This window comes from Chelonia mydas, chromosome 2 (assembly GCF_015237465.2).
Source record: "Chelonia mydas isolate rCheMyd1 chromosome 2, rCheMyd1.pri.v2, whole genome shotgun sequence".
Taxonomy (NCBI): domain Eukaryota; kingdom Metazoa; phylum Chordata; order Testudines; family Cheloniidae; genus Chelonia; species Chelonia mydas.
The window spans coordinates 225,741,528-225,768,333 of NC_057850.1; the positions used below are offsets into that span (position 1 = coordinate 225,741,528).

General features: G+C 37.5%; 1 protein-coding gene across 2 annotated transcripts in view; it reads right to left on the reverse strand.

The window, feature by feature from the left end:
- The window catches only part of DNAJC1 (DnaJ heat shock protein family (Hsp40) member C1), a 194,251-nt gene that overhangs the window by 100,658 nt on the left and 66,787 nt on the right, over window positions 1–26,806 (reverse strand). For both annotated transcript variants that reach the window (XM_037890839.2, XM_043541316.1), the window contains exons 2-4: window positions 8,883–8,984; window positions 8,007–8,053; window positions 607–772 (exon numbers count right to left, since the gene is read on the reverse strand). In XM_037890839.2, the coding sequence (XP_037746767.1) occupies window positions 607–772; window positions 8,007–8,053; window positions 8,883–8,984 (315 nt within the window). The remainder of the gene's footprint in view (window positions 1–606; window positions 773–8,006; window positions 8,054–8,882; window positions 8,985–26,806) is intronic.

A 26,806-nucleotide genomic window follows, 5' to 3' on the forward strand; every position in this document is an offset into this window, starting at 1 on the left:
CGCTTGTACCATCAACTTAAAGCTTCCAAAGATATATAGGGGTTGGGAGTGGGGGGGGGGGGGGGGGGGAGGGAGAATAAATACTAAAAAAAAGATTTAGCTTTGACTGCTTATCTAATGGACCAGAGAACATTTATCAGGTTTTACTTGGGAAAAAACCTCCACTAAGAACAGGAAAAGCCAAAGTGAGTATGAATTCTAAAAATCAAGACCAGACACACCCAACACTTGTGAAGACCAAAAGCACGGCCATGGAAGGACATGTTTCTGCTTCAACAGATGGTAGAGAAAGTGTCTGCTGTCTTTCTTTCCTCTGATAACTAGAAAAAAAACCATCTTGTTCACTAATTATCATCAGTGACTGTATAAGATATTAAAATTTTACACGTTACATTCATATAAAAATTATTTCATTTTGACTTTTGAATCTAGAACATATAACTAGTTAATAAAATCTTTGCTACTAATACAACTAACGATTTTAAATACCAGAAAACTAATTTTAATGGTAAAAGACATAGTAAAATCCTTATTATTTGGAAACTTCTGCAAGAATTTCAGATAAACTAATGATTGTAGTGCATTTGATTTATTACCAATACTTACCAGCTGTTTTTCCAGGTAGATTGACCAAACCACAGCATAATGACCAACTGTGAGAATAATGAACAAGAGTAATGCCAGCTCAGCATTGCTCATTTTTCTCACCCGCCTGTAGTAGAATACAGGCTGTCGCCAATCTGGTAGTCCATTGATCAGAATATCATCATACCTACAGTAGCAAATATAACAGGCTTTCATGGAGAGTTTAAAATGAAATAAACCAACTCACTTCATGTTGAAGACAGAAATTACCACAACACCACAAAATAAAATAAAATAATAATGTAACTTTTTTGGAATACCAGGGGACAGACAGAATTCAGAGCGGTATGATGTGGAAATGTTTTCCATCTCTTGCAGAAAAGGTGGTAAACTCTACTATTCCTGCAGCACCCCCATCTGATTCTCTTATGAAACAGGACTTGCTGTAAAATGGGACATATGTTCTACATGCCTATCAATCAGTGGTCAGGTCCCCAGGATGCAAGTGAACAACAAGAGAAATAATGGAAATGTGAGAACCCAAGGAACAAAGTTTCAATTACTTAAGTGTTTTACTAATTAAAAACCTGAATAATGAGGTAAAATATCTGCCTCTTGATTTTCTTTCTGGTGTTATATCAACTTCCACTACAGAGTAAAATGCATGTGTAATTTAATAAACCTTCTAGCTAGGTGCACCTCCTAATTAAACTCTTGCTTATGAAGCTAGAAATCAAGGTTCACCGGATCCAAGCAACTTTGTTTATTTCTAAAGAATGCTACTGAAAAGTTAACCTGCTCACATTAAAATGTTCAATTTATTTTAAGGCTATTCACTTTTATTAATGTAACCATGTCCTTACAAAAGTCATTTGAATAAAAGTCAGTTTATTTTTCCACATTTACTCCTTGAAGTACTTTAACATAAATAGTCTTTGCCTGTTAATTTATTTAATGTACTTCAATACTGGCTTACATAACCATGCAAAAATTAAATTTAAGACACCTAACCAAAAATGTTAAGAGGAAAAACTTAGAGGAAAAAAGCTATAATATAAAACTTGAAATAGTACATTCAAGATACACAACCTGTTAATCTTAAACTGAACACAATTCATTACATATTCTAATCACACCATTTCTAGAATTAAATCTGCACTGAAAGGCCTAATTTGGTGCAACACATTGACCAAAATATTTTAATTAAAAATATTCTGAGTTAGTCGCAGGCCTAATTACAGGAATAGAAATAGGGCCTATATTGTCATGCAGGTCAGTAGAACTCAGTAGTAGGTTTTTCTCAAGTAAATTGACCGATCCAGGAATAATAGCGCAGCTGCTAAACTGCCAGTCTTGACATGTAAATCAATTTAAATGCAACAACTGCAGTAGCTACTTTGATAGTTATTAAATTGATACCTTGGAGATGTACTAAGAAATTTAAAAAAAAACAAAGATTTATTGCTGGCAACTTTCTTTTAAGTGGAAAAACACTGGTCTTAAGTGCAAAATATATTTAACTCAAAAAATCTAGAAAATTTGACTTCTGATAAATGACCATTTATTTGTTCAAGGCAGGAGACATTATTAGTAATTCAGTCAGAAAAAGATTTAAAGCACAATATTCTGCTGACTTCTATGGTTACATACTAAAAAAGATGTATACCATGAAACTGTCTTCATATACATTTTCATAATTTTATAAGATTAATATCCAGAAATGTAAATTCTGATTTTACGATAACTTTTTTCTTCCTTCACAATAAATCAATATAAGACTTGAGGCAATAACCTATGTGTGTGTGTGTGTGTGTATATATATAAAAAACAAAACAAACAAAAACAAAAACAAAAACCTACTACTCAGCACTTAATTTAGGAAATGACATTTTAAACTTAAACTACTAAAGGATGGAAAACTACATATTTCAAGAGCAAACCAAATAAACACAGCCACTTTACCACTTGTTTAATCTAAAAATCATAACGCATTCTAGTCCTACTGAATAGTTTAGAGTTGAAATACAAGAAAAATAGTTTGCAAGCAAAATGATTCTATTCAATTAAGACAGTGGATAATTTGACTTCAGAAAAAAAGGTTGCTAATAAAATGTTATGTTTGCGTGCGCCATTAATTTAAAGCTCTCAAAGACACATGGGGGTGAAGGGAAAAGGATAAGTCTTTTTGTACATTACTATTAATTTACTAAATATTTTTCTTTCTGATACAGTGGGACAAGTTAATTACTAAACTTAAGTTATGTGCTAGAGGGGAAAAACAAATAAGTTATGATAAAATAATGCTGCTAAATATTTGTTTTTCAGTATTGTTATGAATATCAACAATGCAGTCTTATCTTCACAATATATAAATCCTATTTAACACAAACCAAATTTAAGACAGCAGAATTTCATGCATTAAACACTCTAAACAATACACAGTATTTACTTGGCTATGTCTAGTGTTCTGAACAACAGTCTCCGAGGATTATGTCTTAGAATCAATGCTCTATTGATTTTACTATCAATGAACATTATGGCTCACACGACTGGCCATTTTAAAGGAAGATAGCTTCTATTATAACCCACTTTTTAGAATATATACTGTTGAAAGATAAATCACTGCTTTCTATAGTAATTAAGCACTGCATTTGAAAAATAAAGCTATCATGATGATTTTTAGGGTTACAAGTGAACAATGATCCCAGAGTTACTCAAAAGCCTCCCATAATTTGTAATTTTGTTTTCCACATTTAAGACATAGTTTAATTAAGAAGCATACACATTACTCAGTAAAGTACTTATTTGCAAAAAAGAAATAAAATAGCAGTTATGAAGGATAGTCATTCAAAGCATGTGCAGCATATTCAAAATTGTATTACAAAGCATTCTTCCTTTATCAACCTATTTTAAATTACTACTCCTTACCTCTCCTTCCCACAAAATTTCATTTGATCTATCTGTACTATTTTTTTCCTCTCCGCAGATGTATGCAAGTACACATAATGCAACTTGTATATGGCATATGAGAGTGCCCAGTTGTTTTGTGTGCTTTGAAATAATCAGCAATTAATAGTGGGAAATAAATAATACCAGGAAGTAACTGAATCACAGAACAAGAAAGTAAACCTCATAATGAAAATAAAACTTTTATTAAAAATATTAATTTAAAATTTAGTACCACCATTAAGAACCAGGTGTGAAAGTGTAATAATTTCACCTACCTATAATGATTCATGTTGTTTTTAGAACTCTCTAGAATTTACTGTAGTGCAAGAAAATCAATTAATTTTGGTAGCTAATTTCAACATTACAGTATAATTATTTTACAATCATATAAAATGTTTACCATTTTTTTAAAGCCCAGGAAACTTCACGTTTCACACATTACTTCAGAGATCTGGTGTAGCTTACAAAAAGGACCATAAAACAAGTCTGAAGTAATGAGATCTTATAATTTAAAATCTAAATCTTAGAAAAAGCACCACTGAAGTTTTTTCCCCCCATAAACTATCAAAGGCAACATGTAATGCAAATATGGTCAAGAACACTTTATATTTTCCATATGCTATGCGTAAAGTCAGTCAATTACACAAAAAAGTGCTAAGGTATACTCATCATTTAGTGTTAGAAGGATGCTTATTTTGATTCAGACACTAATGCTTGCTGTAATGAAAATCACAATGTTACAGAAAGTGGGGTGTACAAACCAAAAGCTAGTTAAAAACATTAAGGTTTAAATGTATTGTTAAGACATTTGCTTAGATGTAGTGAATGGAAAAGTCTGTTCAAAATTACACATTCTCTTTACAAATTAAAACCAAAGTAATGACTATTAGCAAGTTTAGCTTGTAATTTTACCCAATAAAAATCTTACTGGGTGAAATTCACTCCAGCACAGAAAGCCTATGCAAGATCCTATCTAGCACATAACACTTATATGTGGATTAATTTACATCAAGGGCTCTGTGCACTGAACTACTGTATATACAGCACGTATATAAAGTAAATAATATTTTATTGCATAACACGCACATTTAAATTACTATTAAAATCAAAAAAGGAAAATATGAAGTGTTAATATGCTAAAGTAGTACATTCTACTGGCAAGAGTGAACCTTTCTGAAAAAGAAACAGGGTTTTTATTTATTGTTCTTATAAAAAATTACTGTCATTACAAAACCTAAACTTAATTTCCCCAATACTAATTTCTCCCTACTGTTACTCACACCTTCTTGTCAACTGTCTGTAATGGACCACTCTCTTACCACTTCAAAAGTTATTTTTCCACCCTTGCTATCCTGCTGTTAATTGATTTATCTCATTAGACTGACCTCACACTTGGTAAAGCAATCCCCATCCTTTCATGTATTTATACCTGCTCCTGTATTTTCACTCCATACACCGGATGAAGTGGGTTCTAGCCCACAAAAGCTTATGCCCAAATAAATCTGTTAGTCTCAAAGGTGCCACAAGGACTCCTTGTTTTCACTACTAAATCTTAATACTGGAAGGCACGTTTATTCTCCAAAATGAAAAAGAATAAAAATATAAATTATGCATAACTCCATGTGTTGAAGTAAAATAATTTATTTTTAATCTGCTAAAAGGAGTTACTCCACTGATTTGGTCTGTGAAGTGTAACTATTGTTTCTGTATACACACAATCATTGTCCCAGACATGCAGGAAGAAAGACAAGATGCAAGGGGTGAGGTTTAATTAGGCCGCAACTTCATTAACTTAACTCATCTGGGAACTACCTGGCAGTAACTCATAAAGTGCAGGTCATCATTGCTTCTCCAATTTTTTCCACCTGTTTGAGGGCTGCCATCAGCCCTCACCGATACCTGGTCCTAGCCCATTGCTGGGACCTGACCACCTTCCCCTTCCATGTGGCTTAAAGGGCTGAGGAAAGGGGGTTGGTCTCACTGTACCAGACATTAGAAACCCCAAACCCATTCCCCAGCTACTTTAGGGGATACCATCCCCTAACATGCACTACTGCTTTCGGTTTATCAGTGAACCAGACTTCCTATGGAACAAGTACCAGCACCAGACACCTGTCACCTGCTAAATTCTGACAGGCCAAGAGGTACAGTTCAAGCTATCTGACCAAGTCCTGAGTTGCTGTGGGGAAGCAAAAATCCACAGATTGCCAGCCAATCTGATGACATTGAGGGAAAAATTCCTTTCCAGCCCCCCAAAAGGCAACTAGTGTAATGCCCACAGAAGACCAAAAAAACCACCACCACCACCACCTCCTACGCTAATCGTAGGGCTAGGTCGGGGGAGTTGCTAAGAGAGAGGGATCAGCTGGAGTGACACTATATACTCTCTCTCAGGTACACAAGGGACAATGGCTTACCTGAGCACCACTGGTCAGCCCACAAGCTCATGAAATGCCTCCCCCAACCATCAAAGGACTAGGAAGACTCTTAGAGGGGCCATTATCCCTTTTTCCCCACACTGTTCCAGACCTTTAAGGTTGCAGGGGGAACATGTGTTATCTGGCCTCAGGCATGTCCCTTTAGAGGACTGATTCACAGCATGATTAGTTGAGACTTGCATCAAGGAAAAGCTAGTTACCTATGAGTTGGTTGTGTCTTCAGGGGTATGAATACTGCCTTTACTTACATATGTATCTGTCAGTTCAGTTTTTCAACTCAGTCCCCAATCCAAATGCTAAAGAATTCTTGAGGAACAGATTGGACAACTGGATCTTACACTGCAAATTGCATACCATTTCTAGAAATCTCTTTTCAGGTGAATATCACCCTTTCTCCTACAGAATGGCTAGTCATTCATACATACACACATGCTCTAGTCTAGGAGACAAAAATATCAGGAAGGCCATGTCTATATGAAAAAATTGTTAGTAATGCATCAACTTAAGCTAAACTGATACAAAGCTCCCTTAAAATGAAATAAAAGTTTCACATGAAGGGGCTGCACCAATTTCATTATATCAATTTCTAAAACGGTTTAGATAAATAGGTACAATTTTCTCAGGTAGACAGGCCTAAGTATGTAATAGTTACAAGCTACTGAATCACAATTACAAGTAAAGCAAGATCATGGTATAGAAGATGTGGAGAAATTCCTAAGGAACTCCAAAGGCAAATCTCATGATAAACTCCCTCAACATTAAACTATGATGAAACAGAAAATACATTTAAACGATGTTACCTATAAAGCAAGAAGACATAAAATTTCAGGCTAATTCATACTTTTGGAACCATTTTAAAATAGCTACTGACCCACCCCTTCTCTCCCCCCTTCCACCCACGCCCCCCCTCCCCAGCCCACCCATTGTTAAACTTCCTAACTTTCCTTGATCTATGACTCCAAGTTGAAATTCCACAGAGGGAGGCAGAGTAGAAAACATACACAATCTAAAAAACTCCCTTAAACACATTTTCATGACTTGTTCAAAATAGAGGATTACCAGACAGAAGATAATCTCTGCTATGAGACATGGATTCCTGCCAAGATTTCTACAAAGCCAAAAGCCTTCAAGAGAAGGTCCTGAGAATCCCTGTTTAGAGAGCTGTAAACCTAAAGATACTTTACTAGAACTCCTGTGCTGGGAGCATGACTCTTTCTTTTGCCAAGTAAACCTGAAAATCATTAGTTCAAGTGGATATCCCAAACCAGATTATATGTACAGGCACATTACAGTCCTCTGGAAAGCAGTCCAAACACAAGCTAATGTCCATTAAGGCTATCTTTCAGGTACTCCTGGAACACCACTTAAGCCTCTGGGGCACTAGTCAAATATTTAAATTATACACCAGGACAACTATGTACCACTTAAAAAAACCCCTAGGCTTATCCAGACACTAATATAATTATATGTTTGCAGTATCCTAAATTATATGCTTTTTAAAAGAAAAATATCAAAATACATGAAGCTAGAAACATTCAGGAACAGAGTACCTAAGCATCATGTTATGGTTCCTTCTCACTACACAAGAACTAACAGGTGGGCAAAGTGGGTTATAATTCTCAACTCACATGTCTAAAATTGTAACTCACCAATTTATGGCTCTCTCCTCATGTGGACATGATCCAGAAATACAGAACTACAAATACTAATCTTTTAGAGACTGTTCTAACAGAGAAAATTTCACTCCAAATACAAACTGTTTTAAAAAATGTTAAGAATCAAAGGAAGAAATCAGCTTATCTCACTAAAACATGTGCCATATACCTATATGCATTCTATTTACTTTAAATAGTAGCTAAATAAAAATTATGCCCCCACATTGTGCAAAGACTTATATATGTGCTTAACTATATTCAGTGTGAGTCAGTGAAGTCAATAGGATTACTCAGAATGCATAAAGTTAAGCATGTGCATAAATTTTGTAGGATTAGCACCCATGAGAGGTTTATTTAAAAATATGCAAAGTGTACTCACCTCTTCCTTCTCTCTTCATCCTTTAAAACCTCATAGATAGCCACCAACTAAAATAAAAGCATTGCTTTTATTAAGAAAATGACTACGAAAAGGAAACAGTGAAAACACCATGCACAAAGCAATCAAATCTTAAAAACAGATTTTTTTTCCTCTCTAATATTTCAATCTGAGGTGATATTTTTCTCAAATATAGGTAAAAAATTTCCATCAGGAATGTGATTTTTAAGTTAATAGTGTCCCTTCAATAGGTCCAAAGGTACTCCAATTATAACACCACACAGCAAGTAGCCTTCGTTTTGTGAAGTACATTGAACTGGTAAAGCTGAACTATGACAGGCATACCCTATTGCTCTGTTAAATGTCAAGATTCAGAAGGGAAAATGATCAAGACTTAAGATAATTTTACTGATATCTACATTAAATGACATATAATGAAGATGGATGAGAAGATCTTTTTCCCAACTTCTATTAAAAGGCAAAGTGTACACTTACAGACAGACTTTCCCTTTTAATAGAAGTTTGTATGTATGCTTTTATGCAGAGGGAAAAGAATAAAACATTTGTTTTCCAGTTAACAGGAATACAGCTAAATATTTTAAAATACTTGTAAATCAAACGTATTCAAATACTCAAATACTAATCTGAGTTACTGAACTAGCTACAGAACATTTTATATGACATTTGTCCAACACTAAATCCAACTAATACAGGAATAATTTTGCCGTTTGAAAATGACAAATAATTACAAAATGTTACTTTGCTATCAAAACTGTATTGATTCTTGATGTTAGTAAGTAAAGTTATGTTATAAAAATTCTGATCTTATTCCCCCAACCTCAACCCCCAAAAAAGTATATTATAGCATGTGTCACTTACTTGTCTAAACTGGGTTTCTGCATTTTCATCTTTGTTCTTGTCTGGGTGTAAAGTTAGTGAAAGCTTGCGATATGCTTTCCTAATCTCTGCAGATGAAGCATCCTGCAAAAACACAAAGCAAACTTTGTCAGAAACAAATTCCCAGAACCTTGTTAAGATCAGAGAAGACAGCCAACCAAATGCAGGACCTGAGGCAATGTAATTTGAGCAATCAGTCTAACAACCAAGCTATGCAGCTAGACTGACCGACATGACTGAACAATCATTCACTCTAATTCATCTCTCGTCTTAACTTCTTTCATTACCATACATTCATTACAACAAGTTAGTATTTGCCAAAACTTTCAAACACTTGCTTTCTTAAAATTAACCAGTAAAACTTCTGCACTAATTTAGAGCTCAAAAAGACAAATTAAAAATTAATACATCTGTGTATCTTCAAGAAAGTCGTCATTCTTTCACAAGCTAAATTTCTAAATCTGAAGCCTTGACATGTTTCTCCCTTAATATTATTTACCCTAATTCTCTACATACAGGATTTTCATGCAAATTCAATTTCAGTATGTCTAAAGAAATGTATTTTCTGAAGTAGGTTCAGCTTGTTTTTAATTTGAAACTACCATGACTATACTGGTATATAGCTGTAATATAAGATAAGAAATCTTTTGGTTTTTACTTCTCACATTTGTGAATGATGGACTATAAAACAAAATATCAAATTAATTGCACATATACAATCATTTACTGTGTAACTACTTAAATATAACTAAGTTACTAGGCTGATACAGATCACCCAGAGCAGAGGGATTTTATGAGGTTATATCTATTGCTTACTAAAAAATGCACATCAAAGTTATCATGCATGCTATAAACCAGGACTTTGTATTTAATGGAAAACATCACCAAGGCAATCTATCAGGATGGAGTATGAATGCTCAAATCTAAAGACTACAACCTAAACAGACCAAGACACGTCTATTGTCAAAACATGCTGAGGTAAAATAAAAGTCTCATGAAATTTAAAATTTCTTGTTTTAGGATTTATTCTCTAAGATATATTTTAAGACGACTATCAACAGAGACTGAGTAAAAAACAAACAGATCCCTATAACCGAACAGCTGTTAGAGGAACAAAACTGAAATAAGACAATTAAAGCAACACTGTAATTAGTCTGTCAAATTTCCATTACAAACCATTGTTTTCATTACAAATTTTTCAGGTTTATAGCACCAAACTATAACTCTGTTTAAAAGTTTTAGCTCAAGAGTGAATAGATTTGTAATATATAGAGAGAGTCTTGTGTGTGTAGGAGGTAAGGGGTTTGAGAGGTAGTTTAATTATGGAATGGTAATTTTATTTTAAGATACAATTTTGTTATTCTATAACTCAAACACAGATCTCTGCAGGCTATTCTCCTGTCAATAGTAATTGTTTAGAGTCAGGACCATTTAGAGGAAATTTAAAATTTTGTTTGTTTTTTAAAGAAAACACCTCCTTGTATATGCACAACATTTTATTTTATTTTCAGCTAATACTTCTAAAGGTGCACAGCCAAAAGCAGAATTCTATTTGATGACTGATGGCTTGCTTCAACCCCCACCGAAGACAGTGGAAGTTTTCCCATACAGTCATGTTTTAAAGTTTTCTTTTTCTTTTTGAAAGTGAAGAATGGAGGGAAGAGGAACTGTGACTAAATGTTAGCATTCCAAATAATTTTTCTGTGTGCAATGTAATGTAAGTTTTCCACCTGGAAATTTAATAGAGGTATATAAGAAACTGCGAAAAGAAAATGTGCAACAAAAAGATACTTTTGAAAAATCAGGGACTTGGACAGTGACAAGATCAAAGGAATAGTACCTCCAGATTGTAAAGCCTGCAGTTTACCCTGATCCCCTTTTCCTCCCATCTTAATTTACTGTTGTACTTCATCTGTATCAAGATTTGCATTTAATTTTATTGGTGATCCTTAACTGACTGTTGCTTCTCTAAGGGTCTGACAAGAACATTTTAAGGAGTTGTTGGAAGAATACTGTCAGAGTCAACTCCTTCAGATCTAGAAGCAGACTAACAAAGGAATTTGTAGGATTTTTTTTTTTTTTTTTTGGTGGGTTGGAAGGAAAATTTACAATGAATTACCCTGCTCCCAAAATAAAGCCTCTTTTATTTGTGTAAGATTTTAAGTGTAAGGGTTGTTCTCGCTCTTGTTACAGTAGTATGTTTTGAGAGTTCTCGAGTTAGATCTCTTCGATTCCCATAATTTCAGTTTCTTAGAATTAAACAGCAGAGAAAGGAAAGAGTGATTAGAAACAGTAAAGCAAATTTATTCTCAAATCTAAATAAAACTGTGGAGTAATATAAATACAAAATTAAGTATCAAATAGAAGTTAACTTATTTACACACAACACATACTATGGTAGGTACAGGAAGTAATCTACAGACTATTTTATTTACCACCACCCATTGCTCCAGTTAGAATCTCATCAACAGACTGGGCTTGTTCTCACTACAAAATGCTACTGTATTTGAATATTGTTGAAGAGAATCAAGTTAGCAGATACAACGCTGATCATGGCTTTGCACTCAGTAAAACTAGGACAAATTGTGTTCAGCATGTCAGCTAATCATGATTAAACCCTCAAATTGAGGGGGGGGGGAAGGCAATGGGGGGCGGGGAGTAGATCAGTGATAAACCACAGTCAACATCATGCCACGTTTAGCTGACAAGAATGAACACAATTTGTCCTGGTCTATACTAATCTGAAAGTAACCATCAGTACGTCAGGTAACTCAATTCGTACAAACAAGGTTTTTAAATACAATGAAATTATGTAGCTCCTTGAGACTTTGTTCGCTAAAAAGACAGCCTTTAGGTAATGTTGGGCACCTTGAGAAAAGTCTCCAGATCTTTTTAGGGTCTGTCTTCAGTGGTCTGCTGTAGCTCATGAAAGATTATGCTCAAATAAATTTTAGTCTCTAAGGTGCCACAAGTACTCCTTTTCTTTTTATTGATTACTAAGGCATGAGCCTTCTCTGCTATAGCACATGTTGGGTCTTCATCCTCAGTCTTCATCCACGTAATGACTCAACAAACTGTTCTGAAACAATTACAGACAGCCATCTGCCTTGCCACAGTACCCAAAAGTCCTGTTTGGTTTTGTTTAAGCATCCCACGTAAATGCAATTCTAGGCAATGTACTGAACTGTGGGAGAAGGAGCAAACTATTATACTTCTGTAATCAGACCCCAGCAGCATCTTTACCGGCTGCTTTAATAACCTTTTATTTAACAGCTCCACTTACTGCTAGCTGCCTCTCAGTCTCACCTCCTGTAGCCTCCTGCAATGAGGCTCCAGTGGAAGCTGAGGAACAGTCAGCACTAAGAGTGTGCTCTATGCGGACAAAAGAAATAAGTAGAGGTGGGTCCCAGGACAGCCATTTGAAGATAGAAGGAAGACTGGGCAACCACATTTTCAAGAATTTTTTTCTTTTTTGGTGGCTCTGGGGACTTCAAGGAGGGCATCATTCAAATTTTAGTGAAAACTGGATTCTCTCTCTTGCTTTTAAGAAAACAATTACAATTACCTAAAATGCACATGTCCAATAGCAGAGGGGCCTGTTAGTACTCCAGGCCAGTGGTTCTCAACCAGGGGCACGCAGAGGTCTTCTAGGGGGTACTCAATTCATCTAGATCAGTGTTTCTCAGCCTGGGGTTTGTGATCCCCAGGAGGTTTGCGGATGGGTTTATGGGGCTCGCAAGTGCAGAGCCAACTTTAGAGGGAGCAAGCAGGGCAACTGCCTGGGGCCCCATTTCACGGGGCGCCTTGGGAAGCTAAGTTACATGCTTCCAGTCCAGGCAGTGGGGCTCAGGCTTCAGCCCTGCCACCTGAGGCTCCGGCTTCCAACAAGACTCAAGTGAAAAACAGGCGCAAGTATTACATTGAAATATAAGTACAATATTTATATTCTAATAGACTTATTTTATAATTATATGGTTAAAATGAGAAAGCAAGCACTTTTTCAGTAATAGTGTGCTGTGACACTTTTGTATTTTTATGTCTGATTTTGTAAGCAAGTAGTTTTTAAGTGAGATTAAACTTGGTGTACGTAAAACAAATCAGACCCCTGAAAGGGGTACAGTAGTCTGGAAAGGTTGAGAACCCCTGCCCCAGACACTCAATTTATTAGAGTTGTCCCTGGCACTCTGTTTCATATTGGAAACTATGCTTTGTCGCTGACTGAACCAGTATAGTCTGCCATGTTGCCGTCCTCATGTGGGTATGAAGTCACCAGCATAGCACCAGCTCAGCCAGTCCTCCTAAATTCAAGTGACTAGTAATCCTGTAATGAATCACCTCATGCTTCAGAGCAAACACTGTACTAGGATACTTTCAGCATCAGGCATCCCATGGAGTATAACTGGTTGCAGCAAGAGAAAGCCTTACTAGTATAAAATTTCAAGTATAAAAGTCCAAATCCTTATCTCAATTAGCTAAAACATACACCTTACTGCCAGCATCCACTTCTGAGAGACAGCTAAAATCTCATGCTAGTTCTCTTAGTCTTTGCGCTAATGAAATCCAGCACACTGGGAGCTAGGCTGATATGGTGGGCCTCATCAAGTTCTGGGTTGACAAATCAATTCTGGGCTCCGCTATAATCTTGGATACCAGTGAAGCATGCTCACACATGATTTTTCAATCACTTTAAAATTTCACCAATTGGAACAGAAAGTCATAGATCTTGAAGAGCTCTATGTCCAAGTTTCATATTTGAGTTGTTCGTGTTGTACTCCCATCTCAAATAAAAGTATACCCTACCACTAGGTTATTTAAATTGCTGCAGAAATTCTTCTTACACTTTTTTTTTTTTAAAGTATTGATTTGGGAAAAGACCAAGCACTGAAAATCTTAGTTCAAAAAATGAACATTTTATAATGGGAAGATGTGAAAATGGCAATGAGGGTGGTTTGTAACAGAAATATTTTCTTTTTAAGTTCAAGAGTTTTCAGTTTTGCAAAGTGAAAACTAATGTTTCAATTAATTCTACTAATAAGCCAGCAAGCAAAGTACCTAATGCTTTAAAAATAAATAAATAATTTTTTGAAAAAAAAAACCCTTCTTTGCCCATCTCTCTCGTCAATTTATGACATATTGACCTGTTCACCTGATGCAAGAGTACACTGAAACTTTCTAGCAACAGTCACCCTACCTAAAATTTCAAGAGTAACAGACATCTATTTGTAAATGTTTCTAATATCTCAGTGTTCCTATCTGCAATAGACTAGAAAACATACGGGAAATTTTTCCTTATTTTGAAAGGGCCTGAAATCTGTAAGTGACAAGAATCCTCTGGGGGTTAGAACTCAAAATATAGGTCATATGGTATGTCTACACTGCAATTAGCCACCCGCAGCTGGCCCGTGCCAGCTGACTTAGGCTTGTGGAGCTCCGGCTGCGTGGCTGTTGCAGTGTAGACATTCCAGCTCAGGCTGCCACTCGAGCTCTGGGACCCTCCCACCTCACAGGATCTTAAAGCCTGAGCTCCAACCCAAGCCTGGCTGTCTACACAGCAATTAATCAGCCCCAGAGCCTGAGCCCCAGCCGACTGAGTCAGCTGGCACGGGCCAGCTGCGGGTTTTTAATTGCAGAGTAGACATACTCAAAATGTCTGCAGCCATACTTCGAGATAGGAAACAAATGTGGGGTACTAGGAGATGGTTCCATAGCAGGTTTCATACCCCCTAATGGATGACTGATCAAGAGTTTAAACAAAAGTAATAAAGAAAACAAGAAAGCCAGAACTGCCTTTAATTTGTTCTATATTTGAAAGCCAGCCTCATAAGATTTATTCTAATCTTAAAATGTATGAGATATTTAAGCAAGATCTGAGCCTTCTCGTACACCAGAAGTAAAACCTGTTATTTCAGTTCTTATTATTATGGACATTGCTACTTATACAGGTTAACATTAAATATACTGTAAGCTAGTGGCAATGCCCACTCACCATATGTATAAATTGACAGGTTCTGATTCACTTAAATTCTAACTAAGATTACACTGATATTATGTTTCCTTTCTGTTGTGTTCTTGAATTACACCAAAGACACTTTCCATCTGGCCCTTATAAACCCATGCTCTGGAAAAACTAGCATTCTCTGCCAGTTTATAATTTGGGGGAGCAAAGCATAAAGGAAAAATTCTTATGCTAAAAAGTATTTACTAAAACAGAAAGTGATCAAAGCTATAATTAAAAACATTTAGCACAATGCTCAGTTATCAGCCATATTGCTGGAAAAAGTGGGCAGAAGTTGAGGATAACTAATTGGTTTAAGAACTATTTTGTTATACATTTAGCCTTCAGATAAAACAATCATGGGTCTAAAATTCAAAGGCTTCAGCACAGACTCTTATGTGTCTGGACAATGCACTTGCAAACATTCACTTGGGACCTTTTCAACCATGAACATTTGTGCATCTAACTGATGGGGTTTCCAAGGGTATATTACATGACATATGAGTAGGACACTTGAATACCTGTAAGAATCTGGGATCTTGCCACCCAGTGGAATCCACAGACCTGAGTTAGGTGCCTAGGCTCACTATACAATGGATGGGGAGAGAGAGGTGCGTAAGAGTGGGATACACAAAAGTCAGCATTCTAAGCAGGGAGCTGCCTAAACTAGCCATTAGGAAATGCTGAGGAGAGGGGTAGGCTTAGGTGTGAGATAGACGTGTGGGTGCCAAGACTGAGGCAGCTGTACGCCAGCTCAGTGGCAGAAAATTAGGGGACTTTAACAGTATACATTTAGACACCTACAGGGTTAAGTGGAAGCTAAGAAAGGTTTTGAGGATCTCAAATGTTGGAATAATGGAGCTTGAAGTGGCATTTAGGCATCTAATTCCTTTTGCAGATCTAGCCTTATCTAATTATTCAAGCCCCACACCATTTCTTCAAGTTACTGTACATTGAGCACACACTTTGGGATCTCATCTTTAGAGATTTTACTAATAAGTTTACTCTAACAAGAATTGCTAAAACTATACTGTACATCACCACCTCATTTCCAGCAAGTCTACTTAACATAGCTATGATTACTAATTAAGATTAAAAAAAAAGCTTACTATAGTCCCAAAACTATTCTTGGTGAAAGCAATACAGATCAGATATTGCCACAGGCACTCTGATTAGGTCACAAGAAAAAAAAAAAATCAATATCTACACAGTTTGCAGTTACCAGTATATAAAATTCAAATCCTCAATTGTTCCCTTGGCAGTATTGCAGTTATACAATAAGGCTCGGTTGCCTACTACAATTTAGCAACTGCTTCTAAAAGACAAAATTGTTCAATTAATCTCAGGTTTTAAATATGACTGCTAAAATCCACAAACAGATGGCATTACAATCATTAGCAACCGGAATGCAGCATAGTCTAGAGAAACAAATGCATTGTTTGATGTTAGACAGTCTTGAGTTCCAATCGAGGCTGCTACTGACTTGCTGTTTGTCTGCATTACTTACCGCTCTGTAAAAAGGGTATAATATTGGCATACCTATTTCACTGCACTACTAAGAGAAAAAAACTTGTTACTGCTTGTATAGTACTTGCAATAAATAAAAGATTAAACATTATTGTTAAGATTATTAGAGTTTTTTTAAACCTAGTAACAAACTACCAATCAGTTTTGTACAAATATTGTTAGTAGTTATATTTTATACAACAGATTATCTGATCATTGTAGGTGGGCTCTGGCCAGAGTTATTAAAATACTTTGAGAAAGAATCTTTTTGCTACCATTGCTTTCTCTTGAATTTGTCACAAACAAGGTGGTGGTGGTTTGTGCCAAGAAAATGTAAACAATAATAGTGAAATGATCATTAGGAATCATTTAAGAACACCCTTCTAGATGTTCAAAAAAACCACAATCCAACAATTGAGGAAGAAAATCATGTTGGTTAAAAAGGTGACCTGGTTTAGAGCAGAAGTGAAGGCAGCTATAAAAGTAAAAAAATAGTATATAACAAATAGAAGAAAGGGGAAGTTGATAGTAATAAATATAAATCAGAAGTTAGGCACTGTAGAAAACTGATAAGGGAAACAGAGACAAGGAGAAATCTATGGCCAGCAGAGTTAAGTACAATAACAATGAGTTTTTTAAATATATCAGGAACAAAAAGAATCCTGACAATAGTATTGGTCCACTACTATATGGAAATGGTAGAACTATCATTAATACTGAAGAAAAGGCAGAAGCATTCAAAAATGTTTCTGTTCTGTATTTGGGGAAAAGAGATCACATGGTCTCATCATATGATAACAGCACTCTTAATTCCAATAGCGTCTCTGGAGGACATTAAACAGAAGCTACTAAAGTCACACATTTTGAAATCAGCAGGTCTAGAGTACTTGCATCCAAGAGTTTTAAAAGAGCTGTCTGAAGAGCTTGCTGAACCATTAATATTAATTTTCAATAGGCGTTGGAGCACTGGGGAAGTACCAGAAGACTGGAAGAAAAGTTGTGCCAATTTTTAAAAAGAATAAATGGAATGATCTGGGTAATTTTAGACCTGTCAGCCTGACCTCAGTCCTGGACAAGATAATGGAGTGACTGATATGGGACTCAATTAATTATCCTCATTTGATTTTTTTTAATGTAATTAATGCCAATCAACATGGGTTTATGGAAAATAGAACCTGTCAAACAAACTTGTGGGTTTTTTTTTTTTAAATGAGATTATAAGTTTGGTTGATAAAGGTAGTAGAGTTGACATAATATACTTCGATTTCTGCAAGGCGTTTGACTTGGTATTGTGTAACCCATGCCTGCACAACATTAAAAACAATATAAAATTAACATGGCACACATTAAATAGATTAAAAACTGGCTAATTGATAAGTCTCAAAATGTAACTCTAAATGGGGAATCACCACCAAGCAGGAGTATTTCCAGTGAGGTCCCAGAGCAATCAGTTCTTAGCCCAGACTATTTAAGATTTTTATCAATGACCTTGAAGAAAACAAAATCATCACTGCTAAAGTTTGCAGATGAAACAAAAACTGAGGGTGGGGGGTGTAAATAAGGAAAAAGACAGGTCACTAATTCAGACCAGTCTGGATTGCTTGGTAAAATGGGTGCAAGCAAACAGTATGTGTTTTAATACGGCTAAATGTAAATGTACACATCTATGACAAAAGAATGTAGGCCATATTTACAGGATGGGGGATTCTACCCTGGCAAACAGTGACTCTGAAAAAGATTTGGAGATCATGCTGGTGGATAATCAGCTCAACATGAGCTTCCAATATGATACTACTGGCAACAGAGCAAATAGGATCCTTGGATGCATAAACAAGGGAATCCAAAGTAGAAGTAGAGAGGTTATTTTACCTCTGTATTTGGCACTGGTGTGACTGCTGCTGGAATACCGTGTCCAGTTCTGGTGCCCACAATTCAAGAAGAATGTTGATAAATTGGAGATGATTTAGAGAAAAGCCACAAGAATGATAAAGGATTAGAAAACATGCCTTATAGTGACAGACTCAAAGAAGTCAATCTATTTAGCTTAACAAAGACAAGGTTAAAGGATGACTTGATTACAAGTCTGTAAGTATCTACATGGGGAACAAATATTTAATAGTGGGCTCTTCAACCTAGCAGAGAAAGATATAACACAATCCAACGGCTGGAATTTGAAACTAGACAAATTCAGATTGGAAATAAGGCGCACATTTTTGACAGTGAGAATAATTAACCACTGGAGCAATTTACCAAGGGTCATCACTGACAATTTTTAAATCAAAACTGGATGTTTTTCTAAAAAAGATCTGCTCTAGAAATTGTTAGGGAAGTTTATGGTCTGTGTTATACAGAAGTTCACAACAGATGATCACAGTGGTCCCTTCTGGCCTTTGAATCTATGAAATGCAATTTCCTCATTGCATATGAGTTTCTTACTGTGAAATGGCTATATGCTATAAAACAATGTATTATCTTTCTATTCACCAAAAAACAGGTATTTAAGTTACATCAGTATGTTACTAAAAATGTTGTGTCAAAAGTTGTGGATAAATCATGACTGTAGCTCTCCTCCCTTACCCACACAGACATCTTAATGTTATCAGGGATATACGGGACCATTCAAATTTACAGAACATACTTACGTGTATATAACCAGACAGATATCTTAGCTGTCTACTAATTTTAATTTTACACTGTCAGTGTTGAAGCCTAAAATCTGACCCTTTTATGCAAAGGCCTTATTCTTTAGTGGTAATATTAATAAGTGTCACAATAACCAAACAACTTTGGTAACAGGCAGATGTGCTCTAGGTTAGCAGGTTGCAGAGACAAAAATCTATTACCCTCATCACCTGTGCAGGCTGACGGAATGCAGCGTGACCCCTCTTACAGCTACTATTCCAGCAAATAGGCTGAAACAGCAACTGCAGAAATTCTGCACCCTTTTCAACATAGGTCCTGGGTACTGAATCCATGGAATTGTGGAACCGGTGTCCCTTTTTCCTCAACTCCTTTTGGTACTGGCATAATGTGCTTTCACAAAGCCCCTCTCTGCAACACATGAGTGTTCAAATCGACCTGCCTTCATTGTTTCTCTGCCCACTTTTCCCTCTCCCCACAATCTTACCATGGGAACCAACTTGAGGGCCTTGCATTGGGTTTCAACGAATTTCATATCATATTCTCTAAGAAACATTTTTCTTTTTTTTAAATTAAATATCATACCAGCATCCCTGCATTTCAAGATATTTACATTCTGTGCACGCTCACATAGATCTGGCATTTCCCCCAACCACTCAGCATTTGAGTAATTTTCTTGAAGGACAATCACACCTGTACTGATGTTCTTGCCCACAATAATTGCCCAATGATAGGAGAAGGAAAAGCAGTAGCAGCATGAAGCAGACATAACCAAGCACTTTCCTAAGAGCAATAACAATGTCCTGGACCAGCAGCACAATGCTGGGAGAAGGAGAAAAACTGGAGATATTGAGATAAATTCAGAAAAGGGAGTGAGACAAGATACACAGAGATGACTGGAAAGAGACAGATAAAATCGTGTAGGGTGAGAGGAGAGAAGATAACAGCAATTTAGTGGGAGCACATACATTTTGACTCCATGTGCCAACAAGGGCTAGGAACACGATGGAAAGAGCACACTAACACCACCAAATATTTCCACATCAGGTTTTTTCCCCATTTCAACGGGTAACTGTGAACATGATTAAATATTTTAAAATTATGAACAGCACCTTGGCAAAGTTTTACACAAGCATTTTCTGCATCATAGGTCAGACCCTCAGCTGATGTAAAACCTATAGAGCTATGTCGATTTACATCAGCTGCAGCTGAGAATCTGGACCCATAGGTTTATGGCATGATGGCAGTTATCCATTTCACTTTTACGAATTAGGCTCATTGTTACATATAAGAAACAAACCACTTCTTAGTGACAAAAAATGTCCTTTTGTGGTATATAAGCAAATCCAATTGTGTATCTATAACAACAGTACCATGTGTGGCTACATATGGATTCCTTATGGAGTGACTTTACCCAAGAGAATAGTCAAGATATTATTTTCCCAAAAGAACAGTTTCCTGTTATACAAATATGTATAACAGGAGATTATTCTATTGGGAAAAGTAATTTTCATATCCAATGAACCCCCTCTTGAAATCATAGATAAATACTAAAGGGACTGAAATAATCTCAGCTAAAAAAAGTATAAGAACCAGATATTATTCTACATGAGATCAGCCAACAAAATGTAGGTCCACTGTATTACACACACACACACACACACACACGCGCGCGCGCGAGAAAGGGAGATTTTTTGCTTTCTTAAACACAAGGCAGTGAATCTTCTTTCATTTGGCACACCCCACTAGAAATAAACATGCCAGTTAAGAGATTGCCTGTTATCAGATTGTCACAAGAATACACTGAGCTGGTTTGTATTTCCCTTTTATGAGTTGCTTTAAAACTTAGCAGCATACAAAAGCAGGAAAACATTTTTGAAAATTATTTTTAGTTTCTCCAGGTTTCCCTGCTGCGCTGTTATTCCATTTAAATCAGTGTAATGTTAGGAAGTGTATGGATCATTCAAGCAGCACAGCACACATGTTCTGCTTTCTGGACATACCTGTAATATTCAGGCATAGACAAGCAGTGAATTTAAGTTTAACTTATTTTACAGCCATACGGGAAAAATGATGGGTCCTTTAGAATCAAGTGCAATAAAAATAAAGCAATTAAAATTGGACAAAGAGCCACATGGTAAAAAAATTTAAGCCAGCAGACTTCTGTTGACAGCTGTTCTCTATAAATGTTCCCAGACAATGCTTCTGCTGGTGGGTGGACCATCACTATTGGTTCCTGGAGGGGTACTCCAAGAATGCTAACAGGGACTTCTCACCTGAGGAACCTAGCCCCAAAACCAACTTTCCTCAGCAGTTTGTCAAACTGTACATTTGACAAACTCTAGGGCATCGTGCAAAGCTTATCTGTTCACCAGGCCTTTAACTAGCATTGGGTTGCAGTGGGTGTCTGCAATAAAGGAAACAAAGGAGCAGTATTTTAAATCAAGTCTGATATAGGTGACTTGATTTTTTGTTTGTGGGTTTCCCCCCTTTATTTATTTACTATGACACACCCAAATGCATTGTGATATATCATAAAAAGCTAACACAGTGGGATCCTGTCCCAAGACCAGAGCTCGAACACCCTACCACAATACAAATAAACTCAAATTTCAATACAATTTTCACAAGTACGTTTGTTATCTACTCATAGTTTATCAGATGTGGTAATTGATATGGTTTATACTGATCTTTTCCCTTGTATTCCTCTGAAGTGCGAATGTCATACATCCTAGTGCTGATTAGAACGGGCATATTACTTCATAAAGTGTGCCTTCAGGCACAACTGTGCTTTAGACTGGTCTAAAATAACTTAAGGTCTTACTCTAACATTCTTCATGTTACCAGTACACTTCAATGTTATGCCAATTACTTAAACTATAATTCTTCTTTTCTAATGGGGTATTGTTAAAATACCAAGTTACAAATTCAGGATTGCCTGTTAACCTCTTAAGCAAACATGAAGTTGAGAATAAAGGAATGTTTAAATGACTTTAAAGTTTAAATGAAGTCAGTGGGTCTCAGCATAGGTGCTGGGGTCCACGCTTACAGTGCTCACTACAGGAAGAGGGCCTTTGTCCCCACCATGTCTCCAACTGTAGTGCGCCTGATTCTTAACTTCTCCTTCTACCTTCTCCATGCCTATCCATACCCATTCTGTCCTGTAACCCCAGCTCCACTCCCCCCTCCAAAAACATACTTTTAAAAAATTTTTAAAAGTTTGTACCTTGGTAATTTTAAGACATAAAAACATATGTATCTGCATAACTAGATATTTGTAATACTAGTGCTTATTTTTCCTTTCTTCTTCAGACCACCTTATTTGATGCTCCCATTTTTTTGTTTCCAGTTCTGTAATTAAACTGTAAACTCCTATGGACACAAAAGGTGTTTTATTTGCTTGTGAGGTGTTTAGCACACTTTTGGGTGTTCACAAATATTAACAGGATACACACATTCTTAGAGAAGAGTTAACAAGAATACACAATAGATCCCATGATAAATAAAGAATATCAATTCATAAACTGAAAACTTGCAACTTGTTTTTTGTTAAGTCTAGCAGTTACCTAGTCTACTAGTTACCTAGTAACCGGGAAGAAAGGTAAGCAGCAGGATACAGACCCTGGACTTCAGGAAAACAGACTTCGACTCCCTCAGGGAGCGGATGGGTAGGATCCCCTGGGGGACTAACATGAAGGGGAAAGGAGTCCAGGAGAGCTGGCTGTATTTCAAGGAATCCCTGTTGAGGTTACACGGACAAACCATCCCGATGAGTCAAAAGAATAGTAAATATTGCAGGCGACCAGCTTGGCTTAACGGTGAAATCCTAGCGGATCTTAAACATAAAAAAGAAGCTTACAAGAAGTGGAAGGTTGGACATATGACCAGGGAAGAATATAAAAATATTGCTCGGGCATGTAGGAATGAAATCAGGAGGGCCAAATCGCACCTGGAGCTGCAGCTAGCAAGAGATGTCAAGAGTAACAAGAAGGGTTTCTTCAGGTATGTTGGCAACAAGAAGAAAGCCAAGGAAAGTGTGGGCCCCTTACTGAATGAGGGCGGCAACCTAGTGACAGAGGATGTGGAAAAAGCTAATGTGCTCAATGCTTTTTTTGCCTCTGTCTTCATGAACAAGGACAGCTCCCAGACTGCTGCGCTGGGCATCACAACATGGGGAGTAGATGGCCAGCCCTCTGTGGAGAAAGAGGTGGTTAGGGACTATTTAGAAAAGCTGGACGTGCACAAGTCCATGGGGCCGGACGAGTTGCATCCGAGAGTGCTAAAGGAATTGGCAGATGTGATTGCAGAGCCATTGGCCATTATCTTTGAAAACTCGTGGCAAACGGGGAAGTCCCAGATGACTGGAAAAAGGCTAATGTAGTGCCAATCTTTAAAAAAGGGAAGAAGGAGGATCCTGGGAACTACAGGCCAGTCAGCCTCACCTCAGTCCCTGGAAAAATCATGGAGCAGGTCCTCAAGGAATCAATCCTGAAGCACTTACAGGAGAGGAAAGCGATCAGGAACAGTCAGCATGGATTCACCAAGGGTAGGTCATGCCTGACTAATCTAATCGCCTTCTATGAGGAGATTACTGGTTCTGTGGATGAAGGGAAAGCAGTGGATGTATTGTTTCTTGACTTTAGCAAAGCTTTTGACACGGTCTCCCACAGTATTCTTGTCAGCAAGTTAAAGAAGTATGGGCTGGATGAATGCACTATAAGGTGGGTAGAAAGTTGGCTAGATTGTCGGGCTCAACGGGTAGTGATCAATGGCTCCATGTCTAGTTGGCAGCCGGTGTCAAGTGGAGTTCCCCAGGGGTCGGTCCTGGGGCCGGTTTTGTTCAATATCTTCATAAATGATCTGGAGGATGGTGTGGATTGCACTCTCAGAAAATTTGCGGATGATACTAAACTGGGAGGAGTGGTAGATACGCTGGAGGGCAGGGATAGGATACAGAGGGACCTAGACAAACTGGAGGATTGGGCCAAAAGAAATCTGATGAGATTCAATAAGGATAAGTGCAGGGTCCTGCACTTAGGACGGAAGAACCCAATGCACAGCTACAGACTAGGGACCGAATGGCTAGGCAGCAGTTCTGCGGAAAAGGACCTAGGGGTTACAGAGGACGAGAAGCTGGATATGAGTCAACAGTGTGCCCTTGTTGCCAAGAAGGCCAATGGCATTTTGGGATGTATAAGTAGGGGCATAGCGAGCAGATCGAGGGACGTGATCGTTCCCCTCTATTCAACATTGGTGAGGCCTCATCTGGAGTACTGTGTCCAGTTTTGGGCCCCACACTACAAGAAGGATGTGGAAAAATTGGAGAGAGTCCAGTGAAGGGCAACAAAAATGATTAGGGGTCTGGAACACATGACTTATGAGGAGAGGCTGAGGGAACTGGGATTGTTTAGTCTGCAGAAGAGAAGAATGAGGGGGGAATTGATAGCTGCTTTCAACTACCTGAGAGGAGGTTCCAGAGAGGATGGTTCTAGACTATTCTCAGTGGTAGAAGAGGACAGGACAAGGAGTAATGGTCTCAAGTTGCAGTGGGGGAGGTTTAGGTTGGATATTAGGAAAAACTTTTTCACTAGGAGGGTGGTGAAAAACTGGAATGCGTTACCTAGGGAGGGGTAGAATCTCCTTCCTTAGAAGTTTTTAAGGTCAGGCTTGACAAAGCCCTGGCTGGGATGATTTGATTGGGGATTGGTCCTGCTTTGAGCAGGGGGTTGGACTAGATGACCTCCTGAGGTCCCTTCCAACCCTGATATTCTATGATTCTATGATTCTAGTAGCCAGTTAGTATTTACCTGGTAGCTAATCCACAGATATTGATCTTTCCAAGGGTCATTTTTGCATAAGAATTAACAATTCATTAATAATCTCTCCAGTGTATTAAAATACCAAGCCTTTCATCAGGCAAACACATTTCATCCCTCTTTACTTGTTTTTACCTTAAAGCCAATTAGCATCAAAAACAAGCGAATCACAGTTTCTGGTTTCCTTTATCCTTTAAGCATAAGGATATTGATTCATACACCCTGTCCTTTGCATGGTTGCCTTCCAGTACCCTAGAAGCTTAGCATTTAGGGACCTTTTCCACCAGCCGTTGCATGCTCCAAAACCCACCTAAGACCAAAGAAGGCAGAGATACAACATTAGCTGTTGAAGGCAGCAGTAAAGTTTGACTCTCAGGGCTTGTCTACATTACCCGCTGGATTGACGGGCAGCGATCGATCCACTGGGGGTTGATTTATTGCATCTAGTCTAGACACGATAAATTGATCGCCGAGCACTCTCCAGACAACTCCAGTACTCCACCAGGGTGAGAGGCGCAGGCAGAGTCGACAGGAGAGCGTCAGCTGTCGACTTACTGCAGTGAAGACACCGCGGTAAGTAGATCAAAGTACATCGACTTCAGCTATGTTATTCATATAGACCAGGCCTTAGGTAATTCTTATAATTATCCCTTTACACTATTTCATCACTGCTAGTGCAAAAGAATTTTCTCTTCTGCCACCCCTCCTGTCTGAAACATCCCCCTCCCCAGCAGTTCATTTTCAAACCCAATCTGAAAATTTCTTCTCCCTGGTCTAGAGAGAATTTGATCTCTCTCAATGCTGTTAATTTCATAATTTGAATGCAGACATGGTAGGTTTTCCTCTAGATGTCCCTCTTGTACTCTCAACTCACATTTAACCATGAGAACCATTCCAAGGTTTTTTAAATGGTCATGACAGTCTAATTTCCTGAATTAAGGAGAGAGTGGGAACACTGGGACACATGGGCCGGTTAGGACACTTGCACAGAACCAGCCCACATGACCCCATCTCTCCACACTGGGAATTTTCCTGTTTTCCCCTAATGTTTGTTTCCAATCCTGACTGACAGGGAGAAGCAGCTCAGAGCAGCAAGTACTTCCTGGCATGGATCCCAAAGTCAGACCACTGAATCTGCCAAGGCCCAAATGTGGAAAGCAACATGTGAAAAACCAAAAATTACGAACACACAAAAATTAATCATGAGGAAACTTAAAATGCTGTGGGATTCATTCATTTAATGAAGTTATCTATTAAATTCAGTTGCACAATTATTGCTGATATAAACCATTTTCAACAATAAAGGTGAGAGGACACCAAATTTGTGTTGCATGTATGTAACTCTGGGACTGAAGTAAGTGCCATCTCCCAAAATAAGGTACACCTGAGAAGTACACCCAGAGTAATGAGTGAGGAGGTTTGGGATACAGGGAGGCTCACAGTCTGCTGAATGCTTTTCCTCCTGAGGGTTGTATGGAATGGGGGGCAAAGAACAAAACAGGGAGTTGGAGAGCTCTTACTTGAGAAAAGGGAAAAGAGATAGAAGATCAGTTGTATTCTGCCCATTTTCCTCACCTCAGAATTCTCTGGGTGCACATATTTGCTCTTGGTGTTAAATGATGAAGAAAACAAAGCTTTGCAAAAACATGAAAGTCTTAAAACTTATTAGAATGAAACAAAGTGTTTCACACACTTCTTGCCAATCTTCCTTTTATGGGGGCAGCGGAGGATGGGCAGAAGGATGGAAAGTTAAACATTTAATTCAAGACTGACCAACTCCTCCCTCCCAAAAGAGAACCTTTTCATTTCTCCATTTTACAAGAGAAAAAAAGTAATTATGTTCTCACCTTTACAAACTACACTTTGTTCTGTGAATGAACCTGATTTAACTTATTCAAAAGCCAGATCAATAAGATAACATTTGACTTGTTCTAATAATTATTAAAATT